Raw genomic sequence first — 14,815 nt, forward strand, 5'->3', positions numbered from 1 at the left:
TGCGAGAGGGGCAGGAGCAGAGGAGGGCGGAGGGGTGGGCGGGGAGGGGCGAGGAGCCTCGGACGGAACGCTCTCGCCTCTTTCGTTGGCCTCGCGGCTGGCGATACGGCGCGCCGCCGCCGCCCCGCTCGCCACTGCCCCCCCCCCCCCCCCCCCCTCTGTTCGCTCCCCTCTGCCCTCCCGTCCCGGACCGCTCGCCCTGCGGCGCTGTCCTTGAAGCCAAGCACCGGGCGGCGCGCGTTCGCAGGCGCGCGGCGGAGCTGTGGGCGTGCGGCACCATCGACCCGCACGCCGCGTGGGACGCTGTGGCCTCCACTTGCCTCGCCTCCCCCTACCACGCTGCCGCCGAGGGGGGAGGCGATGTGCCCGCCGATGAGTTGCCGCTCTTGCTAGCTGCGCTGGTCGAGGCTGCCGATCCGGCCGTCACCGCCGCCACCGCCGTCACCGCCGCCGCCACCGCCGCCGCCGTCACCGTCACCGCAGGCAGCGGTGGCAACGGCAGTATGGCGGTGGCTTCCTCCTTGCCCTCCGAGGCGGCCGTGATGCTGCTGGCTGAGGCGCTCTCGCGCCCGCCTCCGGCTGTCTGCGGCAGCTGCCCTGGCAGGCACGAGGGGGGTGCGCCGTTGCCGCTGGCGGCGTGGGTGGCTGCGGCCGAGCTGCTGCTGGTTCGCTGCTCGTCGCTCGAGAGACGGCGACGCGTCAGCCGCCCAGCCCAAGCCCCAGACGACGCGACTACCCGCTCACTCGAGAGCCTGCTGTGCCTTCCGCTGCGGGCGTGCGCCGAGCAGATCGCCGGTGCGGCGGCGGCGAGCGGCGGCGGCGGCGGCGGCGAGGCGACGGCGGAGCAGCGAGTGGGCGGCTTGTGGCAGCCGGCGCTGCGGATGCTGTGGGCGGCGGCATTGCGCCAGCTCTCAGCTGCGGATCGGCACGTGCCCGCGCTCGAGGTGCTGCTTCGCGCTGCCGCGCCTCTGCTCCCCGCCAGCTGGAGGTGGCGCACGCAGCGCACAGCCCCGTCAAACACACACTCGCACACACACACGCACACGCACACGCACACGCACACGCACACGCACACGCACACGCACACACACACACACACACACACACACACACACACACACACACACACCACACCACACCACACCACAACTCACACACACACAGTGACGCACCTCTCCTTACCCTCACCCCAGGTGGCGTGGCGACGCGGGTGACTTTGCTTTCCTTCTGGTTCCAGCCGAGGTAGCGACCCGCTGCTGCGCCGTCTCGCACCTCTACCTGTCGCCGCTGCTCCCCCTGATGACGCGGCGGGACGCGCAGCGCGTGCTCCACGCGTGCGCACTCCGCGCTTGCGGCGGCAGCCGCCACGCCTCTGCCGTTGGGCTCCTGCCCCAGGTGCTGCAGGGCGGCGGCGGCGGCGGCCCTTCCGCCGCTCACCCACCCCCACCGTCTGTGGCCACGAGTGCACTTGCTCTCCTGCCGAAGCTGTATGGGCGCGCCGCGACGCAGGTGCCACTCTTTGGTGCGCTAAGGTAGTTCTCCGCTCTAATTGTTTTTTCGCCGCGTTGCGGCGATATCGCGAAACATTGTCGACCGGCGCGTACTGGGTACTCCTTCGCGCGCGTCGCGGCTCGCGCACACTATGGCGCACACGCGCCGACAACCCACAACGACAACCCGGCTCAGCCGTCAGCGCACGAGATATGTGGAGATGAGACTGCTGACTGGCGAGCGTGCGCCCAGCGCTAGTTTGCGCTCGTCAGTCGAACTGCAGCACGATGGTGGCGACCGTGGCATCATCGCCCTCGACGGTCTGGAAGATGGCACCCGACAGCTCATAGAAGGCCATCTTGCTCGTGTCGGCGCCCGTCTTTGAGGCGATCAGCTGCGGCAGCGGCGTCGCGAGGTTGGCGTCGGCGTCGCCAATCGAGCGGCTGCTCGAGAAGACGCTCACCGACTTTGAGCCTGACGCGGGGAGGTGTGCCGGGCGTGAGCGCTCCAACAGGAAGGGCGCGAGCGCGCGCGTGCGCGCCGTGCATCAGCGTCAGCTCCGTGAGCACGAGTTGGTGGTGCGTCGTGAACCAGGAGCGCAGCGCCTCGAGGGTCATGCTCGCCGCGCCGGGGACGGGGATCTGGTCCCAGAGCGAGTGCCCTTCGGGGTACGCAACCTCGTCCACGTCCATGTACATGTCCGGGTCCCACCGCTGCCCCGACTTGATCTTTGCGCACGCCATCGGCTCCGACAACGACAGGAGCGGCCCTGGCAGCGCCAGGTTCGCGAAGAGGTTGCGCCGGCGATCGAGCGGCTTGCCCGCGACCTCCTTGTACAACTCGAGCAGCACGAAGCCCGTCGCCATCGCCGTGGCGGTCGCGATGGCCGGGATGATGCGGCCCGCCTTGAGCTTGGCTTGGAACTTGTCGATCTCGTCGATCGCATAGTTGCGCGCGCGCAAGTTACCAAAGGCGGAGATAAAGTCCATGTGGAAATTGGTGTCGTCGTCCTACGCTCCCGAACGGCGCCGCGTCTCAGTGAGCGGCTCCAGCGCCTCCTCTCAGCGCAGGGCCGCTCTCCTTTTCGAACTCGTTGGCGACCACCTTGAAGCCCGCCGGCAGCGAGCCGCGCGCAGCCGCCAGCTCGGCGGTGGCCGCGGCGATCTTCTGCTCGTCGGGGATGGCCTCCGCGGCGGCCTTGGCCTTGCGCCGCTCGTCCTCCTCCTTGTTGTCCGTCTCGATGGAGGCGTCCATCGCCGGCGTGAAGGGAGGCACCTGCAGTCTCGCACGCGACCCCTCTCAGATGCGCGGGCGCGGCCGTCGAGGGCCTCGAGAAGGCGGGCGGGCGCACCGCCGCGTCCGGCGTGGCGAGCAGCGCCCGCACCTCGCTCTCCCCCCACGCGTCCGGCGAGGGCGGGGCGAGGCCGAAGAGGTGCGCGCGCAGCCGCGCCGCCGCCAGCACGAACTGCATATGCAGCGGGTCGCCCAGGTCGAAGGCGAGGGGTCGGGGCAGCCGCTTGGGCGGCGACCAGAAGGGGACGCCTTGGGAGGTGATTGCGTCGGGCGGGAAGTTGAAGAGGAGCTGCGCGATCCTGCAGGGATTGCTCAGGGAACGGGTCGGGCAGGGCTTCAGGGACGGGTCAGGGACGGGTGAGGAAGTTGAGAAGAGCTTGCGCGATCAAGCTGCGCCGGGCGGGGCGGGCTGCGGGCGGGAGGGGCGTCGCCGCGCGCGGGGTACGAAGGGGGGGCGGGCGCACCGGTTGTGAAAGTACGTCTCGAAGCGGCGGCGCGCCCAGCCGACGCACTGCGCAAAGGTGGTGGCACGCTCGGCGACGAGGACGTCGATGCAGCCGCCGGGCGCGCCGCAGGTGACGCGCACGTCTCCGCGGAGCTTGTCGAGGATGGACTCGTCGTTCTCGCCGGCGGCGCGCAGCTCGGCCACCCACTCTGGCCCCTTTGCGAGGAAGTCGGACACCTCGCGCGGCGCGGTGTCGAAGTTGCCCACGAACTCCGAGTGGGCGAGCACGAGGCACCTACGTCAAGAGTACACCGAACGTCAGGCATGCGGTATCGTGCCGTGTTTTCGGAGCTTCGCGCGAATACTCGACGGCCACGACTACAGCGGAATGCAGCGGAGTGCTGCGGAGTGCAGCGGAGTACAGCGGAGTGCAGTGGAACACAGCGGAATCGTGTCCTATCGAGTGCTAATCGGGATAAAGCGATCTGTTTTCCGCATCTAGGGCGAGGCACTGGTCGATGTTGTGTGGGAAGTTGTGCACGGCGCACTGTGGCGCCTGCGAAGCGGCGACGAAGGCGGGGGCGGCGTGGGGGGAGGAGAGGGCGGCGGCGGTGCGGGCGGCGGACCCGGCGGAGGTGGGCTGGGTGGCGGCGATGGTGGCGGGGGCGAGGGAGGTGGCGAGGGATGCGGAGGGGCGGTGGCGGCGGCGAGGGGTGTGGTGGGGAGGGCGGCGGTGGCGAGAGGCGCCTGCTTCTCGGGCGGGTCGCGCGAGGCGCCGTAGTTTTCCGTGCGGTGCGGCAGCACGACCTGCGTGTTGCACTTTGCGCCGAGCGTGCCCGACTCGAGCAGCGGCTTTGTGAAGAGGACGCAGCGGCCGTCGACGTAGAGACGCGCCTGCAGGACGGTTGCAAGAAGCTTCAGGGAGGGATCCGATCCTGTGTCGGGGGGCGCGCGCGGGTGGCGGGCGGACGGCGCGGGTGGGAGGGGCGGGCCGCCGCCACTCGCGCGCGCGCGCGCGCGCGGCACCGCTCTGAGGCGCGCGGCTCTGAGGCGCGCGGCGGCGCGCCTTGACGTTGTCGAGCGCGTTCACCACCACGTCGAGGGAGCGCCAGAAGGGCGCGTCGAAGACGCCCTCTGTCTCCGGCGCGACGCGGTCCTGCAGCGCGCGCGCGTGCAGCTCCGGGTTCATCCGCGTGACGGCCTGCGCACACGGGCGACGCGAACACTCAGCGCCGGGCGGCCGGACAGAGGGCCGGGCGGCGCCGCCCCGTGCGGCCGGGCCGCCTGCACGGCGGAGAGCGACTTGGACTGGCCCACGTTGTGGTTTCGGAAGAGGAACTGGCGCGACAAGTTCGACTTTTCGATAATGTCGTCGTCGGTGACGGCGAGCTTGCCGCCGTCGCCGCACGCGACGCCGAGCATGGCGAAGCCCTTGAGGAACTCACAGCCGAGCGCGCCCGAGCCGACCAAAAAGACGTTGAGCTCGCGCAGCTTGCCGACGAAGGATCTGCCAAAGACGGCCGCCTGTGCCGCGTACCTCCCCGCCGCGTGCAGCGCCTCGGCAGACACCTCGCCCGGGGGGAGCGACTCGGGCGCGCACTCGAGCGCGTCCAGGTAGAAGCCCTGCACAATCGGGTGGAACTTGCCCGTCGCGGCCTTGATGACCTCCTGGCCGACTACGCCGCCGAAGATGGCCGCCATCGGAGAGAGAACCGCGCAGGCGCCGCGCGAGAGCAGCCGGACCACTCCGCTCCGGCTCGGGTCGTCGAGCTGCTTCACCTTGGCGTCGGCGGGCGCCGTGTCGTTGATGCCGCGCGCCAAGCCGAGCAGCTCCTCGGCCGCCGCGTCGTCCGCCGGCGGAGGCAGCGCGCCGCCGTGTGCCGCGCGGTAGGCGTCGAGCGCGCGGAAGGCGAGGTGCAGCAGCCCGGAGCGGCCGTAGCAGACGTTGGCCGCCGGGCTGCCCATGACCGTCAAGAACTCCTCCTCAAACGCGACGGCGGCGGGCGCCATCTTGGACTCGTCCGCCTCCGCTAGCTCGCCGGGCAGCGCGAGAAAGTCGGAGAGGGGGCGAAACGAGAGGCGCTTTGGCTGCCTGCTCTCGGTCACGATGCCGCCGCGCGTGTACTCGCCGCCGAGCTGCTGCGCCGCAGGCACCGTCACGCTGAAGCGCTTCTTGCCCTTGGAGACGTCCGAGACGGGCAGCGCTCCGGCGCCGTTGAGGCCAGTCATGCCGCACACCTCGGAGAAGGAGATGTGATCTCCGTCGTCGAGATCGAGGGGCTCGTCGTCGACGCACTGGATGGTCAGCTTCGTCTCGCCCGAGGCGCTCGTCCCGGCCACGTCCACCCGCTCCACAATGGCGGACTTGACCGCCTCGCCAGTCGGGTCGACGCACACAAACTCGGGGCCGAGGTCGACAAAGACCGAGCCGCAGAGGCCGCGGACGTCGGCGCGGAGGAACGCGATCGGAGGCGAGGCGGCGCGGCAGAGGGCGTCCAGCTTGACGGCGTCCGCCTCCGCCATGTCGATCGCCACCACCACGTTCCACTCTGCCAGCCGCTGAGTCGGGAACGTGCCGCTGAGCGCCGCCACGCGGACCGACGGGTTGAGCTCTTGCATGAGCTGCACACACGCCTCGGCGCGGTTCCGGCCGACATCTGCCGCGCTGAGGTAAAAGTGCGAGCCCAGATCCGCCGGCGCGGCGGCGCAGGCGTCGTGCAGCGTCACCGAGTTGACGTTGGCGAGAATCACATTCTTTGCGACCTCGGCGCCCAGGCCGTTTAGGCCAGAGATGAGCACGTTCGCACGCTTGAGGTTCTGCATCGCCTCGCGGCCATACACTGCCATCTGGCGCGACTGCAGGTCCTCATCAATGGCGGGCACGTCGGACATGGTGATCGGTCTGGCGCCGCGGACAAAAAAAGTGCTTTGATTACTAGGTAGTAAAAGGGCCCTTGTGTCGCTGGTGCGCTTGCTCCTTCTTTGAAGCTATTTACATACCACCTCACGGCGGTCACGCTGGATGGAAGTGGCGAATCGATGCGAGCGCGCCGCGTGCTCCACGCGCGGCGCGCTCGTATCGACTTGGAGTCCAATGCGCGCAGCGGGTAGCACCTCGGGAGCTCGCTCTACCCGGGATGCGGAGAACTGCCCACAGGAGCGAGAATGTTCGCCGGCAAATCGCCCCTCCACCCTTCATGTAATCATGTAGTCCCCACAATCAAATGCCGATCATCTGGCCCGCTGGGTGCGCTTCTTAGCTCCCCGGCCCTGGATGTGCGGCTGCTAACTGCACTCCAAGTGCTCCAAGGGCAACCGCAGGAAAGCTCATTGCGGGTCAGATTCGCGATGGCTGTGACCTGTGAGCTGTGTGGTATTTCTTCTCAATAACAAGGCTGTGAAGAACGACTGAGATACGCTGGTCGCTGCTTCTGCAGCCCCCTGGCCGCCACTTCTTGGTGTCCAAGCAAGCAAGCGAAAGAACCAACAAGCACGACTGTCTGCCAGCAGCGTCACGCCAGCGTGTGTGCAAACGCAGCGCTAAGCAGGCTCTATAAGAAGCGTGTTTGTTGTTATGTGTTGTCTGTGTGTGGTGGGAGGCGGACTATGCCGTTTCTCCGGCCCCATTATGCCCCATGGCGCAGAGTGATTCTGAGATCAGGTTAGTCGTTTCCCCTTTGGAGGCAGACATTTCAGAAAGCGAATCCCAGGCCGCATCTCCCCGCTCGAAGCGGGGAACCCGTCCCGGGCGCCCGCTGGAAGCGGGGGGGCGCCCGCTCGAAGCGGGGGCGCCCGCTCGAAGCGGGGGCGGCGCAGGCTGCCACCGCTGCCCGGGCGCGCCGAGCGGCGGCGGAGGGCCGCCCAGGCCACCACCAGTGCCTCTCCCACCGGCGGCGCGGCGGCAGTGGCGCCGACCGCCCCTCCATCAGCGGCGGCGCGAGGCTGTCGTCGGGACGCCGGCAGGTGACGCGCGAATAGGGTGCCACCGGACCGGCCGACGAGCACCCAGCGGAGCCGTCATCGTGCATGGCGAGCCGAGCACCGCCGCGTCGCTTCTCGGCGCATTGGAGAGCAGAGGAAGCTGCTGGCGTCGCGGCTGGGATCGGCAGCGGCGCCAGCAGCTTTCTCGGATCTGAAGCGACTTTGAGCGCCGATCGATCGATCTGAGGGCTGACCGATGGGCGGCGCTGGGAGGAAGACCGCGCCACCCGTCGGCCAGCCCTCAGCTCCGCGACGGCGACTCGATAGTCGTGGCCGGCGCTCGGCTGCCACTCTAAGCTGTGCCGCCAGGCGCTCCTGGAACCGTGACGTCACTTCTTATGGATGCGGCACTAGGGACGCCCAATGTTTTCGTAAATATAGAAGCCACTCTCTCGCGTGTGGAAGCCACGACTGCGTAGTCGTGCTCCCCCGGAGCACGCCATAGAGCGCCGGTTTTGTGTACCGGGCGCACCCGCAGCCGTACACACCACTGCTGCCACTGCCAGGGGGTCGCCGCAGGCGCCCCAAGCGGCGCGGAGCGCCGCCGCAGGCGGCGGACAGCAGGTGCGCAAAATTAAACGCCATTTTCGGTTCCGCAGTTTTGCCACTAACGTCGAAATCCTGTACAAATCGAGACTTACGAGAGCCGAGCCTCCCACGAAAACCACAGAGGGGCGCGCGGACAGCGCGCCGCCAGGGGCGCCGCAGGCGCCTCAAGCGGTGCGGAGCGCCGCCACAGGCGGCGGACAGCAGGTGCGCGAAATTAAACGCCATTTTCGGTTCCGCGGTTTTGGCACTGTCTACCAACTTTGTGGTACAAATCGACTTGCACTTGGTCTGAGCCCTGCGCTGCGTTTGAGCCTCCATTCTGAAAGTGTACGTAGAAGGGAAGGCAGCAGGTCCGGCTTGCGAACTCCGCTGTGCGCCGACAAGCGGTATGGCGCCGAGTAGAGGCCATTTTCCTATTAGAAAAGGCTGTCGAGAGCGCAAAATTTTCTTCGCTGCGCGCCCAACCATGGTGGGCACGCAGCGGGCGCCTGCGGCGCCAAATTTTTGAAATGTCTGCCAGTCGCCCAACCTGATCTCAGAATCACTCCGCATCCGCCGTTTCTTTTTTTTTTTGACTCTCACTGGGTGGCAACGGACACTAGAATTCATCCGCCCGCTCACTCACGGCGCCGAGCTTGCTGGCACGGAGCCGATGAAACTCGCAAGGTGCGCGCGGTTAAGCTCCGCCTGGGCCGCGAGAGAGGCCCATCCCTCCTGCGGCGGCGGCTCGACGATGGACCGGTCGATTGCAGGGGGCGCGGGCTGCTCCTCCATGTTGGGTAGGTGTCGGTCGCGCAGGCTGTTGTTTAGTAACCTACCGGGAGGCAGCGGCTGCACGCCGAGGAATGCTTGCAACTGGCGAAGCACGCCTGGTGCCTCGGGCCCCGCGAGTTGCTCGTACGGCACGTGAAACACGGGCACCCCATCGGCCTCCTGCCGGTGGCACCACTTCTCGTTGCGACTGTTCGTTGAGCGCAAGGCGTAGGCCATCAACTCAACCTCCCTCGACGGAATGACCGTGCTCTGTGACTTTTGCGTCGCCTCCCACGCGTGGACAGCTTGCCAAAAGACGTTCTTGCGATAGCTGCAGACGATCCGAAGTCTGTGGCGCGCAATGAAGGGCTGCGTCGCCCCGGGCGGCAGCTTCCACGGCTGGAGGCGGATCCCCACCGCGTCCACATATCTCCCGGGCTGTCCGGGCTTGGTTCGAGCCGCGCCAAAGAAGGAACGCTCACTCCACGCCACGACGCGTGGGTCGCCAAGGTTGCACCTGCAGCTGCACACATTCGGCACGCGCCACCCACCGCTGCAGTTGAAGCTTGCCACTTGCGGGTGCGCGTTGAGCAGATCTCCAAGGACCTTTGCTCCGGGATCGTTCGAGTCAGCGGCGGCGATGAGGAAGCGAACTCCCGGCGCACGGGCAACCGGTGTCGCGTTGCTCGGCAAGCCGCCAAACGAAGAGAAGAGATTTTCAGAAGCCTCTCTCTCTCCAAACAATGAGCCGAACCAGCTCCAGCTCATGGCCGAGAGAGGCGGCGATTGTCGCGGCACGCTCGACGCCGCCAAACTTGAACTTTTTGGTATATGGTCCGACACATCTAAAGTGGAAGGGTGGGGTAGGGGAGAAGTACTCTTGAGGGAAACATTGGACCGTCAGGCCCCGGGGACTGGCCAGCCCGACTGACACAACCTTCAGGAACACCATTTTGCGGTCCTGAGCGGCCGTCTCGGAGCAGAAGCTTCCCTGCCTCCTTACTTAGCCATGTTGCGGTGCCCTCGTGCCATCTGGTCCACGCACTGCTCGCAAGTAAAGCGTCTTCACAGGTCGGCAGATACGCCTCACCTTCGAAAGGGTGGCTGCCTACCCCAACCAAAGCCCAGCCCGGGGCATCGATTTCTCTTGACGATTTCACTTTAAAACGCTGGTGCAGATGGGGTTTTCTCTATAGAAGTCGGAGCCTTGCGTCCAAGGAGAGGCAGCGTGCGGCTCCGTGGACTCGGCCATCTCCCGCGGGTGAGAGGGCGAGAGGAAGCACTCCCGCCCTCTGAGGCGGCCGTCCGAGTCGGGGAGGCAAACACACAACCATCCTCGCGGGTGTGGGCGGCCTTATCGGCCCGCTATGCTAACCCAAAGTCGGCCCTTCCTCGCGGTCGGCTGCGGAGGCCCCTTAGCCCTAGCCGGAGCTAAGGGAGCCGACTTTTTCGGCGCTAACCCTAGGAGAAACCGCTCCGGAATAGGGTTACCGGCACCATCGGGCGGCGCCATGCGGATGGAGGGAGTCGGGTCTGCCATCGGCGGGCCGTCAGGGCGCTGAGAAGTCAAGGACGACTTTTTAGCTCCACTTTCGGCGTGCCGGAGTATATATTTTTTTAAGGTGTACGTACTTTTAGCTTACTGGGACAAAAGGGAGAGGGGGTGTGTGTCCAGTGTATGTAGCTCTTGAGCACTTGAGCACTGGATAGGGCCGATTCCGCGTGGTACGGGACCCCTCGATCGTCTCGCCCTCCCTCACTGGTGTGTATGTAGCTCTTACGAACATACCCGACACACACAGTACGTACCCGAGGGTGAACTGCTGACAGGGTTTGATTTTCAGTGTATGTAGCTCTTACGAACATATAGGTGAACTGCTGACAGGGTTTGCGATCAGGAACTTTTTGCGGTTTTCAATTCCCGCTCCGCAGTTCCCACCACTGGTGACTGGCATTCGATCGCGTTGTCAATACTGTCGTAGCCTAAAGTCTGGGCAGGTTGTCGGGGACACGATCCCGGCGTGAACACGACTAACTGACGGATCCGCTCCTGACAGTCGCACGCGCCGCTGACAGTCGCACGCGCCGCGCTGCGGCGCGTGCGACTGTCTTTGTTTGAAGTTAAAAGTCGAATCAGAGCGCCGTCGGCGTTGTCCCCGGATTTTCTCCCCAGGACCGCCCGTCCGGCACCGCTCCGGGACGCACGCCGGCGAAGCACCATCAAGCTGCTGTACGGCCCCGGCATCGCCTCCCCTGGCTTAGCTCTCAGTCAAGATATTGTGCACATGGGTGGCCTCTACAATATACTCACTGACACTGAACCTCCCAGAGCTCGTCCCGGTCCGCCACGGCCATCCTCGTCCTCCGGCGGGCCCCCGGCCGCGGCGCGGTGCGGCGGCGTCACAAATCCGACGGCAGAGCACCGGGACGCGGTCGGGCGATCTAAGGCCCAGTGAGGCGTATGCATTGCCCATCCAGGGCTATCACCTGGACCCATCAACAGGCGCCTGCGGCGCCGTGGTCAGGAGCCGCTGCTCCAACCTGTTCACACTTTCGTACAGTACAGTAAAAGTTATAAAGAAACCACAAGCCTGCCCCGCTGCCCTGCTGCCGCGGCCGAGACCACGAATGATTGAGCAGCGCGCCACGCGCGGCCGCTGCGCTGTCGCCGACCGCCGCCTGCCGGCCGGCAGCCCCGTGCCACGCTTCTCTGGCCTGCCGTACGCGTGCTGCCCGCTGCCGTCACAGCGCGAGCGCGTCTGTGGTCGCTGCTTTGCCCAGGCGCCGGCGGCGCCTGGGTGCCTCCTGCGTTGCTCAAAGTGCCGGTGGGCGCGCTACTGCTCACGAGAGTGCCAGGCGGGCGATTGGCAGCGGCACAAGCGCGAGTGCCGCACGCTCGCCTCCAAGGGCGGCGAGCTCTTGCGGCTGGACGACGCACCCGTCGCCGACCTCTTGCTGCTGGGACGCTGCGCGTGGCGGCGGCACGACGCCAGCTCGCCGGACGATGAGGACGCCGCCTTCGATGCGCTCGAGACGTCCCGGCCGACAGAGAGCGACCGTGCGCTGGCGCGCTTTGCGACGACACTGCCGGGCCTCCTCCCTCCGAGCTGCGACGCGGGCGACGCCACGCGGCTGCTCAGCCAGTTCCGCGTGAACAACTTCGGCGTAACCAACGAGCTACTGTCGGTGGTTGGCGCGGGCTGCTACCCGCCCGCTGCCCTCCTCAACCACAGCTGCGCGCCGAACGCGGTGCTCTACTACGAGGGGTCGCGGCTCGAGGTGCGAACCTGCCGCGATGTCGACGCCGGCGAGGAGCTGTGCCACTCGTACGTCGAGCTCTGCCAGCCGACGGCGAGGCGCGGGAGAGACTCCCCTCCCAGACACTGCCTGGACACTGACCAGACACTGCTGCACAGACACACACTGCTGCACAGACACTGCTGCAGAGACTGCCTCGTCGCTCCCCAGACTCGCCTCGCCCACCCCGCCCGCACCCGCACCCGTTCAGACGCGCGGCGCAGCTGCGAGAGCGGTACGGCTTCGAGTGCGCCTGCGTGCGCTGCAGCGGCGGGCGGCGGAGCGACGAGTGGCGACAAGTGCCGCCAGCCTCCCTTGAACCGTCTCGGAGCCTTCCTGTCAGGCGGGCTTCGGAGCCGCGCGGGCGAGGACGTCGACGCCGCGATGGAGGCGCCGCACCCATCGTTGGGCGAGGCGGATTGCGCCGACGTGGCTGCTGCGACCGCGGCTGCTCACGCCGTTTGGTGCGGTGATCAGGCGAGGCGAACGGCGCCGCTGCTGCCGCGCGGCTCGAGCGAGCGGCGGCGGTGCTGCGTCGGGCCGCCGAGGAGGAGGAGGTGGAGGAGGAGCTCCGGTGGTGCGGCGAGGCGGTGGCGATACGGCGGGCGTGCTGCCACCGGCTCTCGACGCTGCGGTACGATGCGGTCCCCTCACCACCCACACCGCCTCCCGTCCGCACCGCCTCCATCCACGCCGCCTCCGTCCGCACCTCCTCCATCCACTCCACCGCCGTCCCTCCCGCACCACACACGAGTAGCCGGCCGCCCGTGAAGAGATCCCAGACCACGGCCAAGCAGCTGGGGACGCGGCCTCCCTCCGCACAGGTACGAGGCGGAGGGGCGGTGCCTCTCGGCCGCGCTCCTGTGCGGCGACAACGCGGCGGCGCTCGAGTGCTGCCGCGCCCTCGTCTCGTTCCTCGAGGCGGCCCTCGCGCACGTGCCCGCACACGCCCTCCTCGCGCTGCAGCGTTTCACCCTCTGCGACCTCGAGCTCGAGAGCGGCGACGCGGCCGAGGCGCGGCGGCAGATGGAGGCGTGCGCCGAGGCGGTGGCGATCTCCTACGGCGCGAAGAGCGCCCTTCGAGCAGCCGCGCGAGAACGGTGGGAGGAGCTCATGTCGGGCGGATCTTGATTTGGCCGATGAAACTCACGGTTCCTGGTCGTCCCTCGAGTGGTACACGTATGCCGCTCAACGGCCAACGGCAACGCCACACACATGGATTTCGTGCGAGAAAAATAAATGCTGAATCTCGCGCGGAATCTCGACCTGGAGCATATACAATTTTTGAATTTACAAAAAAGGAAAAGGTAAAGCGTACCCAGCACCCACAAACAGTGCTCCCCAAGAACCCAACAACAAAACAATGAACCAGACGCGCATGCGAGAGAGGGCCATCGTCACGGCCTGCCGTTTGCAAAGAAGGTGAACCGGTCCATCGTCTCCAGCACCTCGCGCGCATCCTCCTCGGCGGTCCGCAGCGCGCCGAGCAGCATGACCGCACAGGCGGCCTCGCCCTGCAGCGGCAGCTCGGGCGCGGGCCGGGTGAGCCTGACCGTCGGCAGCGGCGTGCACTCCTTGCGCGACCGGACGCCTCTCCGCTGCACGCCTGCGAGCGCCGCCTTGGCCTCGCGGTGGGCGCTGACCACGCCTTGAAAGCACTCGACGGCCGCCGCGTCGTCCTGCTCGGCGCCGTCGCCGTCGAGGTGCATCATTCCGAGCGTCACGAGCGCGCGGGCCTTGATGGCGAGCCCCTCGAGGCCCAGCCCGGGGAGGCGCGCGCTGCGCGAGGCGGCGAGCAGCAGCGAGGACGCGGATCGCGGCGGCTCGTCGCCGTCGCCAGTGCGCTCGCCGGCGCGCCCGCGCGTGTACTTGCTGATGCCAAGGTCGAGCTGCGCGCGCGGCGAGTCTGCCGCCGCCGCGCGGCTCCACGCTCGCCGGGCGGCGTCGTTCCGGCCGAGGGCGCCGCACAGGAATGCGATGCACTCGAGCGCGGCGGTCGCGGTGGTGTCGACGGCGGCGGCCAAGGCGCCCGTTTCGGCGGGAGAGGAGGAGGCGACGACGGCCTCAAGCAGCTCAAGCACGCCTGGCTTGGGCGTCTCCTGCTTTTGGCACAGCCCGTGAGAGCAGGCGCCCGAGCCAGCGACGCGGCAGTATGCCGGCGCCCGCAGCGCCGCGAAGAAGGGCCGCGGGTGCCAGTCACACGCGGGGACGGAGAGTGGCCAGAGCGCGCACTCCGCAAAGGAGGAGTGCGCCGACCAGAGCGGGGCGGCTCCCGCGGCGACGCTCCCAGCTCGAGCGAGCGCCGCCTCGTGCAGCGCCGCAGGCGCCTCGGGCGTGCAGCACCGCCACACGGCGGCGATATCAGCGAGGGAGTGGAGGTGGCCGACGACGCAGCTGATCACGTCGCAGCACAGGAGGTCCTCGAAGGTGGTGGGAGGTGGCGGCGGTGGGGCAGGGTCCAATGGTGAGGTCGCGAGCGAGGCCGACATAGCAAAAAGAAACCCGGAGTCCACGCGGTTCTTCTCCGCGACGACGGTGCCTCCGGCGCGAAGCTCGAGCTCGACGATAGAAACCCTCCCCGTCGGTTCTTCTGGACACGGCTCGCCAACCGCGACGACCGCTCGCCGCGGCCATTGCACCAGCACCGCAACCGCCGACCCGAACAGGCATCCGGGATTCTCGCCAAAGAGACGTCCGGCTGAGGTCCTCAAACGGGACGAGTGAGCGATGTCGACCACGCCCGTCTTGCCGTTGTGCCGTGGTGCCCCGACCGCAATGAAGCCTGAGCCGAGCGAGGCCAGGGAGGCGGCGTAGCCGAGGAGCCGGGGCTCCGGGGCAAGCATTTTTAGCGGGCTCGCCACTAAGACGCCGTGAAGGGAGTACATCTAATTGCGACTTTCTTTCCTGTTGCGAGCCAAGTAAAAAAGAAGAAAGCGTATACGAAACAAGAACACAACGCACTCTCTCACATGACAAGCGATCCCACGACAGCGATTGTGGGGACTA

General features: G+C 67.4%; 2 protein-coding genes across 2 annotated transcripts; one reads left to right on the forward strand and one right to left on the reverse strand.

Moving 5' to 3' along the window:
* Window positions 1-1,835: 1,835 nt before the first annotated feature.
* On the reverse strand, window positions 1,836-6,129 carry EMIHUDRAFT_425780 (hypothetical protein; the record flags this gene model as incomplete). Its single annotated transcript, XM_005794309.1, has 8 exons — window positions 5,247-6,129; window positions 4,520-5,186; window positions 4,302-4,454; window positions 3,856-4,123; window positions 3,249-3,372; window positions 2,843-3,083; window positions 2,593-2,766; window positions 1,836-2,501 (listed from the first exon to the last, which is right to left on the reverse strand). The coding sequence occupies exons 1-8, from the start codon at window positions 6,119-6,121 to the stop codon at window positions 1,836-1,838; spliced, it is 3,168 nt and encodes a 1,055-aa protein (XP_005794366.1). The 5' UTR covers window positions 6,122-6,129.
* A 5,011-nt stretch (window positions 6,130-11,140) lies between these two features.
* On the forward strand, window positions 11,141-12,940 carry EMIHUDRAFT_194541 (hypothetical protein; the record flags this gene model as incomplete). The annotated part of the gene is made up of 4 exons (XM_005794310.1): window positions 11,141-11,838; window positions 12,021-12,108; window positions 12,179-12,273; window positions 12,634-12,940. The coding sequence occupies 4 exons, from the start codon at window positions 11,141-11,143 to the stop codon at window positions 12,938-12,940; spliced, it is 1,188 nt and encodes a 395-aa protein (XP_005794367.1).
* Between the last annotated feature and the right edge of the window lie 1,875 nt (window positions 12,941-14,815).

This window comes from Emiliania huxleyi (assembly GCF_000372725.1).
Source record: "Emiliania huxleyi CCMP1516 unplaced genomic scaffold EMIHUscaffold_1, whole genome shotgun sequence".
In the NCBI taxonomy this organism is placed as follows: Eukaryota; Haptophyta; order Isochrysidales; family Noelaerhabdaceae; genus Emiliania; species Emiliania huxleyi.